This window comes from Salmo salar, chromosome ssa04 (genome assembly GCF_905237065.1).
Source record: "Salmo salar chromosome ssa04, Ssal_v3.1, whole genome shotgun sequence".
NCBI lineage: Eukaryota > Metazoa > Chordata > Actinopteri > Salmoniformes > Salmonidae > Salmo > Salmo salar.
Window position 1 is genome coordinate 51,380,873 of NC_059445.1, and position 25,728 is coordinate 51,406,600.

At 43.7% G+C, this 25,728-nt stretch overlaps 1 protein-coding gene across 4 annotated transcripts in view; it reads left to right on the top strand.

Annotated features, from left to right (window-relative positions):
* The first annotated feature begins 1,491 nt into the window (after positions 1-1,491).
* LOC106603388 (transcription initiation factor TFIID subunit 1) overlaps positions 1,492-25,728 on the top strand; it is a 55,333-nt gene continuing 31,096 nt past the window's right edge. For 2 of the 4 annotated variants that reach the window (XM_014197006.2, XM_014197007.2), the window contains exons 1-10: positions 1,492-1,794; positions 2,015-2,129; positions 13,138-13,261; positions 14,567-14,683; positions 16,547-16,672; positions 16,910-17,151; positions 17,265-17,486; positions 17,743-17,991; positions 23,952-24,153; positions 24,332-24,472. In XM_014197006.2, the coding sequence (XP_014052481.2) occupies positions 2,016-2,129; positions 13,138-13,261; positions 14,567-14,683; positions 16,547-16,672; positions 16,910-17,151; positions 17,265-17,486; positions 17,743-17,991; positions 23,952-24,153; positions 24,332-24,472 (1,537 nt within the window). In that variant the 5' untranslated portion in view covers positions 1,492-1,794; position 2,015. The remainder of the gene's footprint in view (positions 1,795-2,014; positions 2,130-13,137; positions 13,262-14,566; positions 14,684-16,546; positions 16,673-16,909; positions 17,152-17,264; positions 17,487-17,742; positions 17,992-23,951; positions 24,154-24,331; positions 24,473-25,728) is intronic. The other 2 variants (XM_045717069.1, XM_014197009.2) reach the window with 1 other exon arrangement.

Sequence of the window (25,728 nt, forward strand, 5' to 3'; positions counted from 1 at the left end):
AGGATATAAAATAAATGGAATGGAGCTAAGCACAGGCAAAATCCTAGAGGAAAACCTGGTTCAGTCTGATTTCCACCAGACACGGAGATTAATTCACCTTTCAGCAGGACAATAGCCTAAAACACAAGGCCAAATCTAGAGTTGTTTACTAAGAAGACAATGAATGTAACTGCGTTACAGATTTGACTTAAATCTACTTGAAAATCTATGGCAAAACCTGAAAATTGTTATCTAGCAATGATCAACAACCATTTTGACAGAGCTTGAAGAATTTTGAAAAGGAAAATGGACAAATGTTGCACAATCCAGGTGTGGAAACCTATTAGAGATTTACCAAGACTCACAGCTGTAATCACTGCCAAAGGTGCTTCTACAAAGTATTGACTCAGGGGTGTGAATACTTATGTAAATGAGATATTTCTGTATTAAATTGTCAATACATTTGGAAAAAGTTCTACAAAAATGTTTTCAGTTTGTCATTATGGGGTATTGTGTGTAGCTTAGTGAGAAAACAATATATTTAATCAATTATGAATTCTGGCTGTAACACAACAAAATGTAGAATAAGTCAAGGGGTATGAATGCTTTGTGAATGCACTGTATTTGAGGCACTACTGAATGATGAAAACCTCACCTCCGCAGATAAAATTATTAAATATGAGAATATACACATTTTCTATGAACTGGAGGAGCATTCAGCACCTCTATTGACAGAGCCAGCAAGGGGAAGTCACCAGAAAAAGAAAAAAAAATAACACTTTCAAGATAGTCTGTGATTTTGTTTTACAGTTTGCTCAAAGCCCACAACAAAAGACAGAGAGAGTAGATGCAGTGCATTCTCATTGAACAATCTTACATCCTACCTTGCTGTTCCACCACTGTACTGCTGGTAGCCTAGTGATTAAGAGGTTGGGCCAGTTACCAAAAGTTTGCTGGTTTGAATCCCCTAGGTGAAAAATATTTCAATGTGCCCTTGAGCAAGGCATTTAACCCTAATTGCCCCCGTAAGTCACTCTGGATAAGAGTGTCTGCTAAATGACAAAAATGTACACAAACATCTCATTATCACTTTACTTGGTGAGATGGGCTGACTGGGCTCTTGCCCTGGTGTTTGTCACACAGATTCTTAGTGGGAACAATAGGATAAATGTTGCAGGACACTGTCATAAAGGCAGAGACACCTCAAGCCAAGGATGCTTGCTCTCTTTCTCAGACCAGTGAGCTTGGTTACTTCTTAAGGCCTAAGAAGGGCTAGGAGTCAGGTCAGGTCACATCAGGTAACAACAACACTAATCATGTTGTTTTGGTCACATCATGTCACATCACGTGTGTCAGTGTGTTACTGCACTATCTTCACACGGTCAGTGGTTTGCATTGAACGGCCCTGTACAAAAAGAATGAAATACGCTATCCTGTAGATGGCGACAAATCACGCACCAAAGGAAACAACTGCTGGGGGCAATCCTTCATGGGGCGGAAATGAATTATGCGCACGCGCATTGAACAATCTCACTAGTGTTGGTTGGTGTTGTCTGCATGGACTACACTTGAAAATAAATGAAACCATTACATTTTCTTTCCAAATAACCGTCCTGTGAATTACTTTATACTACGTGCAAGCGTACTCACCACTTTACTGCGTGTGGATAATGGCGTAGTGAAAGGAGATCGCATAGGGTGTTATGGCTAATGTTAGCTTGCTAAACTAAGCTTCGGTTAGGGTCCGAAGATATTATCAAGCTGGCCTCAACCCGAGGCCAATTGGCCTTCCTAACTGAGTAAAAGTAGCGCAAGGTAAGATTAAACCTTCAACAGACCAATTTTTTTTGCATGCATGCAACTCCTGTTTGACATTCCATCCCATTTGTTGTGATCATGCATGCATGAATGTCATTGACACCCCTTTAACTGCTTTCCATTTCTCCTGACAAGTAAGGACTAAATAAACAATGTAAGAGAGAATCTACGAATCACACATTGATATGACTAATTGATCAGTAAATGTTTCTCTCAGGATGTCGGAATCAGACAGTGATGAAGACCAAGACCGCCCCTTCTCTCTCACTGGCTTCCTCTTCGGGAACATCAATGAAGATGGTCAGCTGGAGGGAGACAGCGTGCTGGACACTGTGAGTGACTATTTTGTTACAAGAGAAAACACTCTGCATAGTGTGCAAAAAACACAACTGTTTTGAATGCATACATTAAAGCAGGAATGGGCAATCCTCATGATGAGTTCACAAAAATAAAAGCCCTAGGCTTTTGGGGACCCAGAGTAGGGATGTGACAGAAAAAATGCTTAACTTTTAAACATACTTTTTAAAAATCGGTTTTCCATTAAAACGCAAAGACATTTTTTTATACAATTCAATGTGAATGCAGCTGAGCTGCTGCCAGCAATGGTTTGGGTCTTTTAAAAAAAATGTAATTGTTTTATTTAAGCATTATTTAACTAGGCAAGTCCGTTAAGAACAAATTGTTATTTACAAATACGGCCTACACCGGCCAAACCCGGACGACGCTGGGCCAATTGTGCGCCGCCCTACGGGACTCCCAATCACGTCCGGTTGTGATACTCACGGTGCGTCTCTTTCAGATGGTGAAGCATTGCACCCTTACTAGCTTTACTGTACCTCAAATCCACCTCACTAAGTTTTAATTTCCTTTTCATTTATCTTGTCAAAGTATTACATTTACATTTCAGTCATTTAGCAGACGCTCTTATCCAGAGCGACTTACATTAGTGAACGCATACATTTCATTTCATTTGATGCATTTTTAAAAAAAATTTTTGTTTTGTTTTTTGTACTGGCCCCCCGTGGGAATCGAACCCACAACCCTGGCGTTGCACACACCATTCTGGCGTTGCAAACACCATGCTCTACCAACTGAGCCATACAGGACTTTACTGCTGTCGCTTGCCTTTCTCTGCCATTTTTCAGACTGTTAACAATGATGACATAGTAGTGGAGAGTCGACTCCAAAATAATTGATTCCTCGACTCCAGGTGTCAACTCCAATTTCTTAGTGTCAAGATTCAACTCTGCTAGGAATCGACTCCTAAGATTCAATATTTTTGGAACGGAGGAGACCAGTGCTTGACTTGAGCAGTAGCTCACCGGAGCTGAGTACCGGCACCTCACATTTTCCAGTGCTTGGGCTCCCGTTCCTCTTATTTATTTAATCTAGAATATTTTCCCAAAAGTATTGTGGAGCTCCTGCATCTAAATGTAAACAGTACCGACTCACTGCTCCTATTTCAGTCCAGGTCAAGCACTGGAGGAGTCTGATTAGTTGCTGTACTTCCGAGAACACAAAAACTCGCATCTTTCATAGCCAGCTAGCGAGGGATGGAGAGAGAGGGGAGGGGCACAGTATAGGCAGGTCGGCGGTCAGAACCGTGCACTAGGCCAATCTATTGGCAATCAATAGCTGTATCTCGCAATGGAATGCTGTATCTCACAATTTCTTGGCTTGCAATGTCTCACAACTGCAGTGAAGCAGGGCCTATCATTAATGAAGAGGCTAGGATATTGAGATGAGCGAGGTTCAACACTTCACTCTCACACAGTCACACACAGTATCTGCGCACGTGCATGTGTTTGCTTCACACTGTTCACAGTGTGGTAGCCAGGGATATCAAAACAGCAGAGAAGTTGAGCATCGTGCTTTAGAGCTCTTGGTTGTTGCGGAAATTCACCCACTATGCGGTTTACTTTCTGCATCTACGTAAAATGTTAATTAATCAAATTTCAATCAAATTGATTTCATAAAGCCCTTTTTACATCAGCAGATGTCACAAAGAGCTTATACAGAAGCCCAGCCTAAAATCCTATGGAGCAAGCAATGCAGATGTAGAAGCACAGTGTTTAGGAAAAACTCCCTAGAATCTAGGAAGATACCTAGAGGGGAACCAGGCTCTAAGGGGTGGCCAGTCCTGGCTGTGCCGGATTCATAGCCCTAGGGCTCAGGTCCTCTGGGAGGGGACAGAGGGAAAGATCCCAATTTCATTAAAAAAAATATATATATATGTTTACACCCCTAGCCCTAAGCGACATTTGTGAGCAAAACATTTTAGCTGACCCCTTCTTGACAGTGGAGTTTTAGAGTTCGCTTTCATGCAATCTGCTAGTGTTACACGGTATACTGAAACGTAGGTTATTTTTCGATGCTAGAACAGGAAAAACGGTTCGGTATTCCAGTTGTTATTACTTTCTATACTTCTGTCAAAATGTGTCCCACGTATCAACTCTATCAGCGCAGCCAATGTCCCCTTATAGCGCAAGGTGTGCCACGTGCCTGCTCCACCTACTCACTGCTAGCCTACACTGGGAGTCTGGGCTGCATCATGTTAGCTCCACCTACTCACTGCTAGCCTACACTGGGAGTCTGGGCTGCATCATGTTAGCTCCACCTACTCACTGCTAGCCTACACTGGGAGTCTGGGCTGCATCATGTTAGCTCCACCTACTCACTGCTAGCCTGCACTGGGAGTCTGGGCTGCATCATGTTAGCTCCACCTACTCACTGCTAGCCTCCACTGAGAGTCTGGGCTGCATCATGTTAGCTCCACCTACTCACTGCTAGCCTCCACTGGGAGTCTGGGCTGCATCATGTTAGCTCCACCTACTCACTGCTAGCCTGCACTGAGAGTCTGGGCTGCATCATGTTAGCTCCACCTACTCACTGCTAGCCTGCACTGAGAGTCTGGGCTGCATCATGTTAGCTCCACCTACTCACTGCTAGCCTGCACTGAGAGTCTGGGCTGCATCATGTTAGCTCCACCTACTCACTGCTAGCCTGCACTGAGAGTCTGGGCTGCATCATGTTAGCTCCACCTACTCACTGCTAGCCTGCACTGGGAGTCTGGGCTGCATCATGTTAGCTCCACCTACTCACTGCTAGCCTGCACTGGGAGTCTGGGCTGCATCATGTTACCTCCACCTACTCACTGCTAGCCTGCACTGGGAGTCTGGGCTGCATCATGTTAGCTCCACCTACTCACTGCTAGCCTGCACTGGGAGTCTGGGCTGCATCATGTTAGCTCCACCTACTCACTGCTAGCCTGCACTGAGAGTCTGGGCTGCATCATGTTAGCTCCACCTACTCACTGCTAGCCTGCACTGAGAGTCTGGGCTGCATCATGTTAGCTCCACCTACTCACTGCTAGCCTCCACTGGGAGTCTGGGCTGCATCATGTTAGCTCCACCTACTCACTGCTAGCCTCCACTGGGAGTCTGGGCTGCATCATGTTAGCTCCACCTACTCACTGCTAGCCTACACTGAGAGTCTGGGCTGCATCATGTTAGCTCCACCTACTCACTGCTAGCCTGCACTGGGAGTCTGGGCTGCATCATGTTAGCTCCACCTACTCACTGCTAGCCTCCACTGGGAGTCTGGGCTGCATCATGTTAGCTCCACCTACTCACTGCTAGCCTCCACTGAGAGTCTGGGCTGCATCATGTTAGCTCCACCTACTCACTGCTAGCCTCCACTGGGAGTCTGGGCTGCATCATGTTAGCTCCACCTACTCACTGCTAGCCTGCACTGAGAGTCTGGGCTGCATCATGTTAGCTCCCCACTCATGCTGCACAGAAGTTAACACAGTTGAATAATGCGACACGGCTTGTAGAAAAATCAAAACAATGTCCATACAGATGAGAACAATGCAACAAGATACCGCCGCTAGCTTCCAGCTCTGTAAACTTTCCTTGCTAGCTTACAGCTTAAGTGAACATCAATTCACTACCCTGGTACTTTGTGATCATATGCAAACCATAACGCAAGATGTGCTGATTTCAAAGCTGATTGCAACCGAAAACTTTTCATTCACTTAATCAGTCTCTCCATTACGTCGTTCCATCAGCCAAAGGTTATCAATTTTCTCAGTGAACTGTCAGTGTGTGTGAATAGGGCTGTGACAGGCCGTACCCCACTTGCCTCGTGAATTACATTACTGGTTAAAGAGACTTTTATAAAATAAGTTATTTATATGCTAATGTTGATCAGTACAACAAAATAAGTCCCAAATGAAAGGGAAACAGATTGTTTGTCGTCTGTAGCCCCGTGAAATCAGCCAAAACAGTAATTCAGTAATTCAATACGTCCATCTCTGTCAGATGGCGCCGACAGAGATGGTTGCCTCGCTTCAGATCCTTAGGAAACTATGCAGTAATTTGTTTTTTTAATGTATTATTTCTTACATTGTTAACCCAGAAAATCTCAGGTGTTATTACATACAGCCGGGAAGAACTATTGGATATAAAAGCGACGTCAACTTACCAACATTATGACCAGAAATACAACTTTCCCAAAGCGTATCCTCTGTTCGGACCTCCACCCTGGACGTGGGATCTTATCTCAGAGGCCGACCCAAAACAACGCAGTCTCCGCAGGGGAGGCAGACGGAGCGGCCTACTGGTCAGACTTAGAAGGCGAGCACACCATACACCGCTTCCAAGCATATTACTCGCCAATGTCCAATCTCTAGACAACCCAGCACAGTTACAATACCAGAGCTAGTGTTATGTCTTATAAAATCCCAAGAGTAAACAGTACTGCGAGGAGCACCTTTTTCTATACATGCATTTGTCTATGGAATAGCCTCCCCTTGGAGATCAATATTTAGTTTTTATAGAAGTAGTAAGTAAACGCAGGCAAAGGTTTTCATTTGGACAAGGTTGTCTAAGTAAGAGAAACCACTACACTGTCTGCTGGTCAGTATATTTTATTTATTTATTTAACCTTTATTTAACTAGGCAAGTCAGTTAATTACTAATTCTTATTTACAATGACCGGCCTACCCCTGCCAAACCGGGACGACACTGGGCCAATTGTGCGCCGCCCTATGGGACTCCCAATCACAGCCGGATGTGATGCAGCCTGGATTCGAACCAAATCAAATCGAATACAACAGGTGGAGACCTTACAGTGAAATGTAACTTACTTACAAGCCCTTAACCAACAATGCAGTTTTAAAAAGAAAAGTAAGAGATAAGAATAACAAATGATTAAAGAGCAGCAGTAAATAACAATAGCGGGGCTATATACAGGGGGTACCGGTACAGAGTCAATGTGCGGGGGCACCGGTGTCGAGGTAATTGAGGTAATACAGTTGAAGTCGGAAGTTTACATACACCTTAGCCAAATACATTTAAACTCCGTTTTTCACAATTCCTGACATTTAATCCTAGTCAAAATTCCCTGTCTTAGGTCAGTTAGGATCACCACTTTGTATTCAGAATGTGAAATGTCAGAATAATAGTAGAGAGAATTATTTATTTAAGCTTTTGTTTCTTTCGTCACATTCCAAGTGGGTCAGATGTTTACATGCACTCAATTAGTATTTGGGAGCATTGCCTTTAAATTGTTTAACATGGGTCAAACATTTCGGGTAGCCTTTCACAAGCTTCCCACAATAAGTTGGGTGAATTTTGGCCCATTCCTTACATTTACATTTGAGTCATTTAGCAGACTCTCTTATCCAGAGCGACTTACAGTAGTGAATGCATACATTTCATACATTCTTTTTTTATTTTTTTGCGTACTGGCCCCCCGTGGGAATCGAACCCACAACCCTGGCATTGCAAACACCATGCTGGCGTTGCAAACACCATGCTCTACCAACTGAGCAACAGGGAAGACAGAGCTGGTGTAACTGAGTCAAGTTTGTAGGCTTCCTTGATTGCACACGCTTTTTCAGTTCTGCCCACACATTTTCTATAAGATTGAGGTCAGGCCTTTGGTATGGCCACTCCAATACCTTGACTTTGTTGTCCTTAAGCCTTTTTGCCACAACTTTGGAAGTATGTTTGGGGTCATTGTCCATTTGGAAGATCCATTTGCGACCAAGCTTTGACTTCCTGACTGATGTCTTGAGATGTTGCTTCAATATATCCACATACTTTTCATTCCTCATGAAGCCATCTATTTTGTGAAGTGGAACATTCCTTCCTGCAGCAGAGCACACCTAAAACATGATGCTGCTACCCCCGTGCTTCACGGTTGGGATGGTGTTCTTCAGCTTGCAAGCCTCCCTTTTGCTTCCAAACATAATGATGGCCATTACGGCCAAACAGTTTCATTTTTGTTTCATCAGACCAGAGGACATTTCTCCAAAAAGTACGATCTTTGTCCCCATGTGCATTTGCAAACCGTAGTCTGGCTTTTTTTATGGCGGTTTTGGGGCAGTGGCTATTTCCTTGCTTCAGCGGCCTTTCAAGTTATGTCGATGTAGGACTCATTTTACTGTGGATATAGATACTTTTGTACCTGCATCTTCACAAGGTCCTTTGCTGTTGTTCTGGGATTGATTTGCACTTTTCGCACCAAAGTACATTAATCTCTAGGAGACAGAACGTGTCTCCTTCCTGAGCGGTATGACGGCTGCGTGGTCCCATGGTGTTTATACTTGCGTACTGTTGTTTGTACAGATGAACGTGGAACCTTCAGACGTTTGGAAATTGCTCCCAAGGATGAACCAGACTTGTGGAGGTCTACAATTATTTTTATGAGGCCTTGGCTGATTTCTTTTGATTTTCCCATGATGTCAAGCAAAGAGGCACTGAGTTTGAAGGTAGGCCTTGAAATACATCCACAGGTACACCTCCAATTGATTCAATGTCAATTAGCCTATCCGAAACTTCTAAAGCCATGACATCATTTTCTGGAATTTTTCAAGCTGTTTAAAGGCACAGTCAACTTAGTTTATGTAAACCTCTGACCCACTAGAATTGAGATACAGATTATTTCACTGTATGTAAACAATTGTTGGAAAAATTACTTGCACAAAGTAGATGTCCGTACTTGCCAAAACTATAGTTTGTTAACAAGAAATTTGTGGAGTGGTTGAAAAACGAGTTTTAATGATTCCAACCTAAGTGTATGTAAACTTCCGACTTCAACTGTATGTACATGTTGTTAAAGTGACTGTGCATAGATAATAAGAGAGAGTAGCAGCAGTGTTCCAGATGGGGTGGGGAGGGGGGGACAGCAATGCAAATAGTCTGGGTAGCCATTTGATTAGCTGTTCAGGAGGCTTATGGCTTGGGGGTAGAAGCTATTTAGGAGCCTCTTGGACATAGACTTTGCGCTCCGGTACCACTTGCCGTGCAGTAGCAGAGAGAACAGTCTATGACTAGGGTGGCTGGAGTCTTTGACAATTTTTACGGCCTTCCTCTGACACGGCATGGTATAGAGGACCCTCTGTAGTGCCTTGTGGTCAGGGGCCGAGCAGTTGCCATACCAGGCAGTTATGCAAACCGTTAGGATGCTCTCTACGTTACAGCTGTAAAATCTTTTGAGGATCTGAGGACCCATGCCAAATCTTTTCAGGCTCCTGAGGGGGAATAGGTTTTGTCGTGCCCTCTTCATGACTGTCTTGGTGTGCTTGGATCATGTTAGTTTGTTGGTGATGTGGACACCAAGGAACTTGAAGCTCTCAACCTGCTCCACTACAGCCCCGTCGATGAGAATGGGCGTGTGCTCGGTCCTCTTTTTCTGTAGTCCACAATCATCTCCTATGTCTTGATCACATTGAGGGAGAGGTTGTTTTCCTTGCACCACACGGTCAGGTCTCTGACCTCCTCCCTATAGGCTGTCTCATCGTTGTCGGTTATCAGGCCTACCACTGTTGTGTCATCAACAAACTTAATGATGATGTTGGAGTCATGCCTGGCCGTGCAGTCATGCGTGAACAGGGAGTACAGGAGGGGACTGAGCATGCACCCCTGAGGGGCCCCCATGTTGAGGATCAGGGTGGCGGATGTGTTGTTACCTTCCCTTACTAACTGGGGGCGGCCCGTCAGGAAGTCCAGGATCCAGTTGCAGGGAAGTATTTAGTCCCAGGGTCCTTAGCTTAGTGACGAGCTTTGAGGGCACTATGGTGTTGAACGCTGAGCTGTAGTCAATGAATAGCATTCTCACATAGGTGTTCCTTTTGTCCAGGTGGGAAAGGGCAGTGTGGAGTACAATAGAGATTGCATCATCTGTGGATCTTTTGGTGTGGTATGCAAATTGGAGTGGGTCTAGGTTTTCTGAGAAAATGGTGTTGTGAGCTTTCAAAGCATTTCATGACTACAGACGTGAGTGCTACGCGTCGGTAGTCATTTAGGCAGGTTACCTTAGTGTTCTTGGGCACAGGGACTATGATGGTCTGCTTGGAACATGTTGGTATTACAGACTCAGACAAGGAGAGGTTGAAAATGTCAGTGAAGATACTTGCCAGTTGGTCAGCACATGCTCGGAGTACACATCCTGCTAATCCGTCTGGCCCTGCGGCCTTGTGAATGTTGACCTGTTTAAAGGTCTTACTCACATCGGCTGCGGAGAGCGTGATCACACAGTCGTCCAGAACAGCTGATGCTCTCATGCGTGTTTCAGTGTTACTTGCCTCGAAGCGAGCATAGAAGTAGTTTAGCTCGTCTGGCAGGCTCGTGTCACTGGGCAGCTCTCGGCTGTGCTTCCCTTTGTAGTCTGTAATGGTTTGCAAGCCCTGCCACATTTGCCGAGCATTGGAGCCGGTGTAGTACGATTCGATCTTAGTCCTGTATTGACGCTTTGCCTGTTTGATGGTTCGTCAGAGGGCATAGTGGGATTTCTTATAAGCTTCCGGGTTTGAGTCCCACCCCTTGAAAGCGGCAGCTCTACCCTTTAGCTCAGTGCGAATGTTGCCTGGAAAATATTCCAGTCTGTGCTAGCAAAACAGTCCTGTAGTTTAGCATCTGCTTCATCTGGCCACTTTGTTATAGACCGAGTCACTGGTGCTTCCTGCTTTAATTTTTGCTTGTAAGCAGGAATCAGGAGGATAGAATTATGGTCAGATTTGCCAAATGGAGGGAGAGGGAGAGTTTTGTACGCGTCTCTGTATGTGGAGTAAAGGTGGTCTAGAATTATTTACCCTCTGGTTGCACATTTAACATGTTGATAGAAATGATGTAAAACTGATTTTAGTTTCCCTGCATTAAAGTCCTCAATCTCTAGGAGCGCCGCCTCTTGATGAGCGTTTTCCTGTTTGCTTATGGCGGTATACAGCTCATTGAGTGCGGTTTTAGTGCCAGCGTCGGTCTGTGGTGGTATGTAGACAGCTACAAAAAATACAGATGAAAACTCTCTAGGTAGATAGCGTGGTCTACAGCTTATCATAAGATACTCTACCTCAGGCAAGCAAAACTTTGAGACTTCCTTAGATATCGTGCACCAGCTGTTGTTTACATTAATGCATAGGCCCCCGCCCCGTGTCTTACCAGGGGCTGCAGTTCTGTCCTGCCGATAGAGTGTATAACCCGCCATCTGTATGTTCTTAATGTCGTCGTTTAGCCACGACTCGGTGAATCATAAGATATTACAGTTTTTAATGTCCCGTTGGTAGGATAAACGTGCTTTCAGTTCATCCCATTTATTTTCCAGGGATTGAATGTTAGGTAGCAGGACGGAAGGCGTGGGCAGATTAGCTACTCGTCGCCTGATCCTCAGAAGGCACCCTGATCTCTTTCCACTAAATCTGCGTTTCCTTCTCCAGCGAATAACGGGAATCTGGGCCTGGTCGGGTGTCTGTATTATATCCCTCCCGTCCGACTCATTGAAGAAGAACTCTTTGTCCAGTTTGAGGATGAGTAATCGCAGTTCTGATGTCCAGAAGCTCTTTTCGGTCATAAGAGACGGTAGCAGCAACATTATGTACAAAATTAGTTACAAACAACGCGAAAAAAAAAAAAAAATAGCATGGTTGATTAAGAGCCGATAAGACAGCAGCCTTCCCCTCCGGCGCCATACTATTTAAGGGTGCTATTGAACCAGGGACTACAGTGACGCTCTTGCACTGAGATGCAGTGCCTTAGACCGCTGCGCCACTCGGGTGCCTTTTAAGGACGCAATGTGAAATGAATACGGTTGATTTTTAAGTTTTGGGAAAAGTGCAGTGAATAGTGCCACTTTCTAGGATGTCAATATCAATGAATGTATTTATGTTTGTTTGTAATTTTGTCTTGACTTTTAATCATATGTGTTATTGTTTTTACCATTGAGGACCACTTTGGAAACAAGCATTTTAATTCATACTTTTAATGAATATCCTCAGGGTCCACATTGTACATTTTGTTGTATGTCTGTTACCCAAAATAAGTTTAATTTAATGGATGTCTTTGAAACATTTTGACGTAAACAATTACAAATGTAATGATATTGAACTCAAAAGATGCCCAATGATTGAACAGAGCAGTAGCTGAGTTTATCTGTCAGAATCAAGTGCCGTTCTGTGACTGGCTAATATACCTTGTATTTTTTTCAGTGGTATCGTTTTGGTATCGAGTACAAAGTCCAAAGTCAAAATTCTGGTATCGTGACCACACAACATTTTGCCTTGGGGCGTAGAGAATGTTTTGTTCAATTTTAAAGCAAGTTTGCTGCAATTCTACATAATTTTGCCATTGGCCAAAGAGAAGATTTAGCAATTTTATAACAATTTGCTGCAATTCTACACATTTTGTCATGCAGTGGATTTTTCCATGACTTATGTCATGTTAATATGAAATCTGATTGAGAGTGAAAACAAACAGTGACTGACATAAAAAGAGAAAATGCTGATGCACAACCAAATTTCGAAATTGCACCTTGTGTATTCTACTATTCTAACTCTCAACAGTAAGTTCAGAACCCGGCTGAGTTCCCCCATCCCTGCACAACAGTATGCCCAACAACAGGACTGAGATGTCCATTTGCTGATTATGGGTTTCTTGTTACACTATATATAAACACTATATATACAAAAGTATGTGGACACCCCATCAAAAAATCAGAAGGAAGTTTGTTCTGAAGTGTCTGTCCTATATCTGAGAGATGCAGTATGAGATGCAGTATGAGATACAGAGAGATGCAGTATGAGATACAGAGAGATGCATTATGAGGCAGTATGAGATACAGAGAGATGCAGTATGAGATACAGAGAGATGCCGTATGAGATACAGAGAGATGCAGTATGAGATACAGTATGTTGATCACTTGTCCACTGTCCTTTGTGCAATGGTACTTTTATAAATGTTCTTTCTAGACAGAAATGTTAACACCTGGTATTTTCCAATACACTTGGGCATATCAAATGCTGTGGTTGTTTGACAATGGTATTTCCCTCCACACCCTCAGGAATCCAAAAAGCACTTGGCTGGCCTGGGCTCCCTGGGACTGGGCAACCTCATCACAGAGATCACTGCTAGTGAGGAGGACGATCTGGACGAGGATGGAGAGACAGGGGGCACAGACTCAGAGGGTAAGAGTAAGGCTGTGGGTGGGGTAGTTCCTAGCCCTACAGAGCTGTCTGTCATGTACAGTGCCTTCAGAAAGTATTCATACCCCTTGACTTATTCCACATTTTGTTGTGTTACAGCCTAAATCGATTTGACAAAGTGAAAACCTGTTTTTAGAAATGTTTGCTAATTTATTGAGAATGAAATACAGAAGTATCTAATTTACATTGGTATTCATACCCCTGAGTCAATACTTTGTAAAAGCAACTTTTGCAGCGATTACAACTGAGTCTTTCTGTGTCTCTCTTAAGAGCTTTCCACACTTGGATTGTGCAACATTTTCCCATGATTGTTTTCAGAATTCTTCAAGCTCTGCCAAATTGGTTGTTGATCATTGCTAGATAAATATTTTCAGATCTTGCCATAGATTTTCAAGTACATTTAAGTCAAAACTGTACCTCGGCCACTCAATGTCTTCTTTGTAAGCAACTCCAGTGTAGATTTTGCCTTGTGTTTTAGGTTATTGTCCTGCTGAAAGGTGAATTAATCTCCCAGTGTCTGGTGGAAAGCAGACTGAACCAGGTTTTCCTCTAGGATTCCGTTTCGATTTTATCCTAAAAAACTCCCCAGTCCTAACGATTACAAGCAAACCCATAACATGATGCAGCCACCACTATGCTTGGAAATATGGAGAGTGGTACTCAGTAATGTGTTGGATTTATGCTTGCCATAACAAAGGGGTTGAATGCTTAATGACTTTTCAAACATAATGACATTATGGGGTATTGTGTTTAGGCCAGTGACACAACATCTCAATTTAATCCATGTTAAATTTAGGCTGTAGCACAACAAAATGTGGAAAAAGTCTAGGAGTCTGAATACTTTCTGAAGGTACTGTGTACATGATTACAGGTAATAACAGTAAGTACAGTTATTTTAACAGTAACCTTCCGTTTTAGGGCATGGGGGGGGGCGCACGCGCATCTACAAAAATTGGATTTCATTATTTTTTGGGTGGGCACTGCTCTGCAATGCAAAGACAACCTCCTAATCAGAACCATCTACCGATTACGGATCTACATATGAAAAGTGTTGCCAAACAGGCACAGCTACGGGCGGCTAATAACCTGCAAGGTGGGTTATGTTGTAAAACCAGACCAGAGTTCCACTCAGGTTAAAACTGGGCTAGGGGAGTTCTGTGGCTGAGAACTGTCATTTAAATGGCTCAACATGAACAGTCAATATGCTTCTTAGTTGTGTTTGTAAGTTGTATGTCTGTAAATGCTGTGATAAATGAGTGACGTTTTAATGTCCTGTTTCTTATGCAGGCTGGGTGAAGAACGATGCCGATGCAGTTGATTATTCTGACATCAACGAGGTGGCTGAAGATGAGACTAAGAAGTATCGTCAGGCCATGGGAAGCCTGCAGCCTACCAGGAGAACAGGTGCAGTAATACCCATGCAACTATTCACATATAATGAGTATATAAAAAATTAAGAACACCTGCTGTTATGTATGTACAGTTGAAGTCGGAAGTTTACATACACTTAGGTTGGAGTCATTAAAACTAGTTTTTCAACCACTCCACAAATTTCTTGTTAACAAACTATAGTTTTGGCAAGTCGGTTAGGAGATCTACCTTATGCATGACACAAGTCATTTTTCTAACAATTGTTTACAGACAGATTATTTCACTTATAATCCACTGTATCACAATTGCAGTGGGTCAGAAATGTACATACACTAAGTTGACTGTGCCTTTAAACAGCTTGGAAAATTCCAGAAAATTATGTCATGGCTTTAGAAGCTTTTGATAGGCTAATTGACATCATTTGAGTCAATTGGAGGTGTACCTGTGGATGTATTTCAAGGCATACCTTCAAATTCAGTGCCTCTTTGCTTGACATCATGTTAAACTCAAAAGAAATCAGCCAAGACCTCAGAAAAATGATTGTAGACCTCCACAAGTCTGGTTCATCCTTGGGAGCAATTTCCAAACGCCTGAAGGTTCCACGTTCATCTGTACAAACAATAGTACGCAAGTATAAACACCATGGGACCACGCAGCCGTTATAACGCTCAGGAAGGAGACGCGTTCTGTCTCCTAGAGATGAACGTACTTTGGTGCGAAAAGTGCAAATCAATCCCAGAACAACAGCAAAGGACCTTGTGAAGATGCTGGAGGAAACAGGTACAAAAGTATCTATATCCACAGTAAAACAAGTCCTATATCGATATAACCTGAAAGGCCGCTCAACAAGGAAGAAGCCTAGACTGCTCCAAAACCGCCATAAAAAAGTCAGACTACGGTTTGCAACTGCACATGGGGACTAAGATCGTACTTTTTGGAGAAATGTCCTCTGGTCTGATGAAACAAAAATAGAACTGTTTGGCCATCATGAATATCATTATGTTTGGAGGAAAAAGGGGGAGCTTGCAAGCTGAAGAACACCATCCCAACCGTGAAGCACGGGGGTGGCAGCATCATGTTGTGGGGGTGCTTTGCTGCAGGAAGGACTGGTGCACTTCACAAAATAGATGGCATCATGAGTAATGAAAATTATGTGGATATATTGAAGCAACATCTCAAGACATCAGTCAGGAAGTCAAAGCTTAGTTGAAAATGGGTCTTCCAAATGGACATTGACCCCAAGCATACTTCCAAAGTTGTGGCGAAATGGCTCAAGGACAACAAAGTCAAGGTATTGGAGTGGCCATCACAAAGCCCTGACCTCAATCCTATAGAAAATTTGTGGGCAGAACTGAAAAAGCGTGTGCGAGCAAGGAGGCCTACAAACCTGACTCAGTTACACCAGCTCTGTCAGGAGGAATGGCCAAAATTCACCCAACTTATTGTGGGAAGCTTGTGGATGGCTACCCGAAACATTTGACCCAAGTTAAACATTTTAAAGGCAATGCTACTAAATACTAATTGAGTGTATGTAAACTTCTGACCCACTGGGAATGTGATGAAAGAAATAAAAGCTGAAATAAATCATTGTCTGTACTGTTATTCTGACATGTCACATTCTTAAAATAAAGTGGTGATCCTAACTGACCTAAGACAGGGAATGTTTACTAGGATTAAATGTCAGGAATTGTGAAAAACTGAGTTTAAATGTATTTGGGTAAGGTGTATGTAAACTTCCAACTTCAGCTGTATATCCTATACACAGACCTCTAGAAGTGCTTGTACCCTAGGTTACCAGAACAGATAAATGAAGCTTATTTCATTTCCTCCATAGTCATCAGAGACTTTGCATAGCCGGTAACTGGATACTTTTTTCTCTCTCTATCTCTGTCTCAGATGATGAGGATGACTATGATGCGGATTGTGAGGATATTGATGCCAAGCTTATGCCCCCTCCACCTCCTCCATGTCTTCCCACGCCTGGTGGCAAGAAAGACGACTCCTCTCCCACGTCTGCAAGTGGTAAGGATCAGATAAGGAAGGGCCAAAGGGTGGCGGTCAATTGTCATTTATTTTGTCTGATCAATCTAGTGCCAGTGAAAATATACTTTGTTCTTGTACTGTACAAGCATAATTCTTCATAATCAGTTAAAAAGTAAACAGGGATATTGATGTATTTAATGTCAAGAATACATGCTAGTAAGTTAGCACTCATCAGAGGGGCTCTAACCCCAGTGTATGCTATTGTGTTATCCACAGTTGGGGATGAAGGAGATGGGATCATCCTGCCCTCCATCATCGCTCCTTCCTCTCTGGTAGACAAAGTGGACTTCAGCAGTTCCTCAGACTCTGAATCGGAGACAGACCGGCCCTCTGCAGGCCCTGGGTCAGGGGGTTCTCCAGCCTGCCTCAGCCTGCCCCTGGCTGGCATCATGCAGAAGGATGCTGCCAAAGCCCTACCTGGCGTCACACAGCTCTTCCCAGAGTTCAGGCCTGGAAGGGTGAGCTGTCCTTTTTGGAAACACTATATAGTACACCACATAACAGAGAGTTGTGATTGGATGATTAAAACATTTCAAAATGAATACCTATCCACTCCTCTGAATCCCTCCAGGTGCTGCGGTTCCTTCGACTGTTTGGCCCTGGGAAGAACATGCCGTCGGTGTGGCGGAGCGCACGGAGAAAGAGGAAGAGGAAGCACCGCGACCCTCAGCCAGGGACACCCCCACCAGAGGGCGCTGAGCCCATGGAGCAGCAGGGACCAGAGAAGAAGTCTGGCTGGGACTATGAATACGCCCCACCTCCACCCCCAGAACAGTGCATGTCTGACGACGAGGTCGGTGTGCAACAACAATGGTCTTAGTCAAAGATATGTAGGACTGTGAAAACTTGTTTGAAATCCCTTTGACACTGTGTGGTTATTTACCAGTATAGTTTGTCACAGCTAATTTATGAGAGCTTATTAGGTTTAGTAATGTGATTCAGTCTCAGTATAGTTCTGTATGGGATCTTTCTCCTTACAAAAGGAAATGGACAAAAGTGATTGCTATAAGAAAGTCTTCAATAGTTCATTCCTTGTGACTCTGCCCCAGATCACCATGATGGCCCCAATAGAGTCCAAGTTCTCCCAGACCTCTGGAGACGGGGACAAGGTGGCAGAGTCCAGGCCCAAGGTGGCAGAGTGGCGCTACGGTCCGGCCCAGCTCTGGTACGACATGATGGGGGTCCCTGACGATGGCAGTGGCTTCCACTACGGCTTCAGACTGAAGGAGGAGGACGACGATGAGCAGGAGAAACGGGAGAGGCCAGAACCACCGCCACCTTTACAACATCCCAAAGAGGTTAGCACCCATACACTACACTGACGCTTTAGGATTAGATATCATGGAGTTCCTTAAAGGGGCATTCAGCAGTTGAAACAATAACAAAGCGCCCTCCCACCACGATTTTGGTAAAAAGCTGAGGGATGGGGCTTAAGAAATGTAACCACTCTTGATAGCTTTAACCATGTAGTGAGGCTATACAGTGTTTGTTTACAAACATATTACATTGTTTACAAACATTGCAGTAAAACAATCATATATTTTGGGTTCTGGGGGAGTAGGACTGTTGAACTAAGCTAATGAGTAATAAGTTATATTCTTCAAGAATCAATGGGTACCTATCATTAATTGATACGTCCAAAAATGGATGTAGCAACTGCAGATTGCCCCTTTTTAAGAATCAATCACCCATTTCTAGCTACAACTCTAAGTTAGAAGAGAGCAGATTTTTCTGCGAAGAGACAGAATCATTAGATCATTTGTTTTGGTACTGTCCATAGGTAGCATGTTTTAGGTCGCAAGTTTAGGAATGGCTGAAGAATTGCAACAATTACCTGGAGCTAACTCTGCAGATAGCTGTAATGTAATAATACTCTTAGCAAAAATCTTTATCTTAAATTTACAATCTGTAGAAACTATGAGACTGGAAAGCTTCAGAACTTTTGTGAAACAGCACAGTTGAAAAATATATGGCAAATAGAAATCAAAACTGGATGGTGTTCCGAGATAGATGAGAGGGGTTGAGGGTAGCTGAAGGATGGGACTAAAAACAAACAAAGGATAACTATTGTAAAATATACTGTGTCTGTAAAATGTACAGTATATAGTATGTATAAGCTGGAAGTAGAAGCTTAAGGGTTGTTGTCCATTAGTTTACTCCAATTAGGAGAAGGGTGGAAGGGTTAGGTGAAAAAATAAAGGAAAATATATTTTTAAATATATACAGTACCAGTCAGAAGTTTGGACACATCTACTCATTTGCTGTTTAAGTGTGCCTTGAATTCAAAATTGATATCTGACAGTGTAACCAGCAAACCACCCCCACCACATCACACCACCTCCTCCATGCTTCACGGTGGGAACCACACATGCGTAGATCATCCGTTCACCTTCTCTGCGTCTCACATAGACACGGCGGTTGGAACCAAAAATCTAATTTGGACATATTCCCACCGGTCTAATGTCCATTGCTCGTGTGTCTTGGCCCAAGCAAGTCTCTTCTTCTCATTGGTGTCCTTTAGTAGTGGTTTCTTTGCAGCAATTAGACCATGAAAGCCTAATTCAAGCAGTCTCCTCTGAACAGTTGATGTTGAGATGTGTCTGTTACTTTAACTCTGTGAAGCATTTATTTGGGCTGCAATTTCTGAGGGGCAGTTAACTTAAATGAACTTATCCTCTGCAGCAGAGGTAACTCTGAGTCTTCCTTTCCTGTGGCGGTCCTCATGAGATCCAGTTTCATCATAGCGCTTGATGGTTTTTGCGACTGCACTTGAAGAAACTTTCAAAGTTCTTGAAATATTCCGGATTGACTGACCTTCATGTCTTAAAGTAATGATGGACTGTCGTTTCTCTTTGCTTATTTGACCTGTTCTTGTCCTAATATGGACATGGTCTTTTACCAAATAGGGCTATCTTCTGTATACCACCCCTACCTCGTCACAAAACAACTGATTGACTGAAACGCATTAAGAAGGAAAGAAATTCCACAAATAAACTTTTAACAAGGCACACCTGTTAATTGAAATGCATTCCAGGTGACTACCGCATGAAGCTGGTTGAGAGAACGCCAAGAGTGTACAAAGCTGTCATCAAGGAAAAGGGTGGCTACTTTGAAGAATCTCAAAAAATAAAATATATTTTGATTTGTTTAAAACCTTTTTGCTGACTACATGATTCCATATTTTAAAGGTTTTATTTTTTATTTAACCTTTTATTTAACTAAGCAAGTGTTATTTCATAGTTTTGATGTCTTCATTATTATTCTACAATCTAAAAAATAGTAAAAACAAAGAAAAACCCTGGAATGAGTAGGTGTATCCAAAATTTTGACTGGTACTATATACAGTTTACATACACATTAGCCAAATACATTTAAACTCAGTTATTCACAATTCCTGACATTTAATCCTAGTAAAAATTCCCGTCTTAGGTCAGTTAGGATCACCACTTTATTTTAAGATTGTGAAATGTCAGAATAATAGTAGGGAGAATGATTTATTTCAGCTTTTATTTATTTCATCACATTCCCAATGGGTCAGAAGTTGACATGCACTCAATTAGTATTTGTTAGCATTGCCTTTAAATTGTTGAACTTGGGTCAAACGTTTCAGGTAGCCTTCCACAAGCGTCCCACAATAAGTTGGGTGAATTTTGGCCCATTCCACATGACAGAGCTGGTGTAACTGAGTCAGGTTTGTAGGCCTCCTTGCTCACACACGTATTTTCAGTTCTGCCCACACATTTTCTATAGGATTGAGGTAAAGGCTTTGTGATGGCCACTCCAATACCTTGACTTTGTTGTCCTTAAGCCACTTTGCCACAACTTTGGAAGAATGCTTGGGGTCATTGTCCATTTGGAAGACCCATTTGCGACCAAGCTTTAACTTCCTGGCTGATGTCTTGAGATGTTGCTTCAATATATCCACATAATTTTCATTCCTCACGATGCCATCTATTTTGTTAAGTGTACCAGTCCCTCCTGCAGCAAAGCACCCCCACAACATGATGCTGCCACCCCCGTGCTTCACGGTTGGGATGGTGTTCTTCAGCTTGCAAGCCTCCCCCTTTTTCCTCCAAACGTAACAATGGTCATTATGGCCAAACAGTTCTATTTTTGTTTCATCAGACCAGAGGACATTTCTCCAAAAAGTTCTATCTTTGTCCCCATGTGCAGTTGCAAACCGTAGTCTGGCTTTTTTATGGTGGTTTTGGAGCAGTGGCTTCTTCCTTGCTGAGCGGCCTTTCAGGTTATGTCGATATAGGACTCGTTTTACTGTGGATATAGATACTTTTGTACCCGTTTCCTCCAGCATCTTCACAAGGTCCTTTGCTGTTGTTCTGGGATTGATGTGCACTTTTCGCACAAAAGTACGTTCATCTCTAGGAGACAGAACGCATCTCCTTCCTGAGCGGTATGACGGCTGCGGGGTCCCATGGTGTTTATACTTGCGTACTATTGTTTGTACAGATGAACGTGGTACCTTCAGGCGTTTGGAAATTGCTCCCAAGGATGAACAAATTATTTTTCTGAGGTCTTGGCTGATTTCTTTTGATTGTCCCATGATGTCAAGCAAAGAGGCACTGAGTTTGAAGGTAGGCCTTGAAATACATCCACAGGTACACCTCCAATTGACTCAAATTATGTAAATTAGCCTATCAGAAGCTTCTAAAGCCATGACATCTTTTTTTGGAATTTTCCAAGCTGTTTAAAGGCACAGTCAACTTAGTGTATGTAAACTTCTGACCCACTGGAGTTGTGATACAGTGAATTATAAGTGAAATAATCTGTCTGTAAACAATTGTTGGAAAAATTACTTGTGCTATGCACAAAGTAGAAGTCCTTACCGACTTGCCAAAACTATATTTTGTTAACAAGAAATTTGTGGAGTGGTTGAAAACGAGTTTTAATGATGTCACGTCCTGACCAGTATAGGGGTCTATTTGTTATTGTAGCTTGGTCAGGACGTGGCAGAGGGTATTTGTTTTCATGGTTTTGTGTATATGTTTAGATAAGCCTAAGCCACCTCCACTGTAGGAGGTTTGGGGAGGGGGGGGTGTAGCACAGGAGCCGTCGTTGACGGCAGCCACCCTCCTTTCCCTCCCTTTAGTTAGGGGTTTATTTTCGGGGGTTTTGTTGAGGTGCATACGGGGTCTGCACCTTTGGGGGGGAGGGGTAATGTCACGTCCTGACCAGTATAGGGTTCTATTTGTTATTGTAGCTTGGTCAGGATGTGGCAGCAGGTATTTGTTTTCATGGTTTTGTGTATATGTTTAGATAAGAGGGATATTTTGTGTAGAGTGTTTTGGGGGATTATTGGTGTGTGTGTATTGTAGAGGGGTTATGTTGGGTATGTTCTTGTGTTTTGTATTTCTAGGGGCTGTTCTAGTTTTTGTAATTCTTTGTTGGCCTGGTGTGGCTCTCAATCAGGAACAGCTGTACATCGTTGTTCCTGATTGAGAGTCATATTTAGGGAGCTTGTTTTCACCTGTCGTATTGTGGGTAGTTGTTTTTGCACTGCTTTTAGTTAGCCTGCAAAACTGTTCCTGTCGTTCTTTGTTTTCGTGTTTTTCCCGTGTTTTCATATAAATAAATTATGATGAGCACGCAACCCGCTGCGCCTTGGTCTTTACATTACGACACCCGTGACAGAACTACCCACCAAACACGGACCAAGCAGCGGAGGAAGGAGCAACGAGTGGACTGTCTCGAGTCATGGACTTGGGAGCAGATTCTGGCCGGAGAGGGCCCATGGAGGAAGTCTGGTGAGGACCGGGAACGCTACCGGGGAACACGGCTGGCGAGGAAGCCAGAGAGGCACCCCCAATAAAAAATGTTGGGGGGCACACGGGTAGTTTGGCTGGGCCAAGGGTGAGCCCTAAGCCAGCTCCCCGTGCTTATTATGAGGAACGTATGGAGTGGAGGGCACTGAGGTATGCAGAAGTGCGCACATTCTTGCCCATACGCACGCACAGTCCAATGCGAGTGATCCCAGCCCCTCGCAAATGCCGTGCTAGAGTGGGTATCCAGCCTGGTAGGAGGATGCCTGCGTAGCGCATCTGGTCACCGGTGCGCCTCCTAGGTCCAGGCTACCCTACGCCCGCTCTACGCACGGCAACCATCAGGCCCCTGCACAGCCCAGTTCGCCCTGTACCAGCACTCCGCTCGTACAGGGCTACTAGTTCCATCCAGCCAGGACGGGTTGTGCAGGAGGTGCGGTCAAGACCGCCTGTGCGCCTCCAAGGTCCGGTATATCCACAGCCAGCATCACGCACCAGGCCTCCAGTGCGTCAGCCCAGTCCAACTCAGCCTGTTCCCGCTCCCCGCACTAGCCCTGAGGTGCGTGTCCTCAAACTGGCACATCCAGCACCACGCATCAGGCTTCCAGTGCGTCAGCCCAGTCCCGAGTGTCCGGCAACAGTACCTCGTCCAGAGTGTCCGGCAACAGTACCTCGTCCCGAGTGTCCGGCAACAGTACCTCGTCCCGAGTGTCCGGCAACAGTACCTCGTCCCGAGTGTCCGGCAACAGTACCTCGTCCAGAGTGTCCGGCAACAGTACCTCGTCCAGAGTGTCCGGCAACAGTACCTCGTCCAGAGGTAATGACAAATGACTCCAACCTAAGTGTATGTAAACTTCTGACTTCGGAGCTGTGAGGGGAACGGCACCGCCGTACCTTCAGGCTCTGATCAGGCCCTACACCCAAACAAGGGCACTGCGTTCATCCACCTCTGGCCTGCTCGCCTCCCTACCTCTGAGGAAGCACAGTTCCCGCTCAGCCCAGTCAAAACTGTTCGCTGCTGTGGCACCCCAATGGTGGAACAAGCTCCCTCACGACGCCAGGACAGCGGAGTCAATCACCACCTTCCGGAGACACCTGAAACCCCACCTCTTTAAGGAATACCTAGGATAGGATAAAGTAATCTTTCTAACCCCCCCCCCCCTTAAAATATTTAGATGCACTATTGTAAAGTGGTTGTTCCACTGGATATCATAAGGTGAATGCACCAATTTGTAAGTCGCTCTGGATAAGAGTGTCTGCTAAATGACTTAAATGTAAATGTAAATGACTTCAACTGTATATTTAAAAAAAATATATATATGGGGGATTAGAAATGATGCAGACAATTACATTGATGGAATTTACAATATTAAAACTGATCTACCCCCTAAAATGTTTTATAAATAATAATTTAGAAGAGAACAGACAACATGATTTAAAGACTTATTATTTGTGTGTATTTCTGTCTTTTTTTTGTCTAGGATGGCAGTGGTGACGAGAAGGACAAACAGGCCCTGGAGAATGAGCTCTTCCTGATGGTCACCCAGCTTCAGTGGGAGGACGACATCATTTGGAACGGAGAGGACGTGAAACACAAGGGCACTAAGACCCAGCGAGCCAGTCTGGCAGGGTGGCTGCCTTCCAGCATGACCCGCAACGCCAATGCCTACAACGCACAGCAGGGTGAGAGACCCACTCACTCCAGTACCAATTAACAGACTGACCTGCATAATGGAGATTCCTACCTCATTGATATCCTATCACCAAAGCAAAAAACCCAATTGTCTTGGGGACTTAGGACAAAAGTGGCAAATATAAACTGTTATAACTGTTGTGTATTTGTCTGCTTTGGGTTATCTAGGTATTCATGATGTCTATCTACACTCTACAGGTCTGAGTAGGAGTAACTCTCAGCTGGTGCCCCCCACTCCTCCACCCATGCCCAAAGCCCCTTCCATCGGCTCTGGCTCCAAGAGGGACAAACACCACCACGACCATCATGGTACTATGAGGCTATTTTACCTGGAATCTGTTGTAGAGTGTAATTTACTTTTAGAATGATGAATAATGTGATATTACAACATATTCCTACATATCTCCGTTAATTGATGTGTTAAAAAGTACCACTAAAGCAGGGGGCTCCAGTAGGTCAACCGCGAGCTACTAGCAGCCCACCTATGAGTAGCTCGCCAAACAATTCTGAAAGTACATGCAATTTTCACGTTTCACCGCAAACTGTCATAAACAAACCTCACAAGTATCAGACACCTCAAGCTCCCAGCTACTATCTAATCAATGCAACATTGATATTATCCCAAGGCCAGAACTCGTGGTTAGCCTTTATTGGCTAAAAAAGCCAAACCTAAAACAATATCTGCCAATTAATTTCCAACAATATTGTCCCTGTCTGTCTGTGTGGGCGCACGTTTTTCTATCACTCCCGTGTGTAGCCAGTTGATGTGATAACCATCTTGTGGGTTTGCAGAAATACTTTCCCCAAAACCTTCTCACTTAAATATTAACTACAAAGTAGGCTTACCTGGAAGAAGTATATCATGAGTAAGTATATACAGTGTATTCAGACCCCTTGACTTTTTCCACATTTTGTTACGTTACAGCCTTATTCTAAAATTGACTGAATTCATTTTTTCCCTCATCAATCTACATACAGTCCCCCATAATGACAAAGTGAAAACAGATTTTTAGAAATGTATGCAAATGTTAAAAAAAAGAAATACCTTATTTACATACGTTTTCAGACCCTGCTATGAGACTCGAAATTGAGCGCAGATGCATCCTGTTTCCATTGATTATCCTTAAGATGTTTCTACAACTTTGTTGGAGTCACCTGTGGTCAATGAAATTGATTGGACATGATTTGGAAAGGCACACAACTGTTTAGATAAGGTCCCACATTTGACAGCGCATGTCAGAGCAAAAACTAAGCCATGAGGTTGAAGTAATTGTCCGTAGAGCTCCGAGACAGAATTGTGTCGAGGCACAGATCTAGGGAGGGGTACCAAAATATGGCCTCCATCATTCTTAAATGGAAGAAGTTTGGAACAACCAAGACTCTTCCTAGAGCTGGCCGTCTGGCCAAACTGAGCAATCGGGGGAGAAGGGCCTTGGTCAGGGAGGTGACCAAGAACCTCATGGTCACTCTGACAGAGTTCCTCTGTGGAGATGGGAGAACCTTCCAGAAGGACAACCATCTCTGCAGCACTCCACCAATCAGGCCTTTATGGTAGAGTGGCCAGA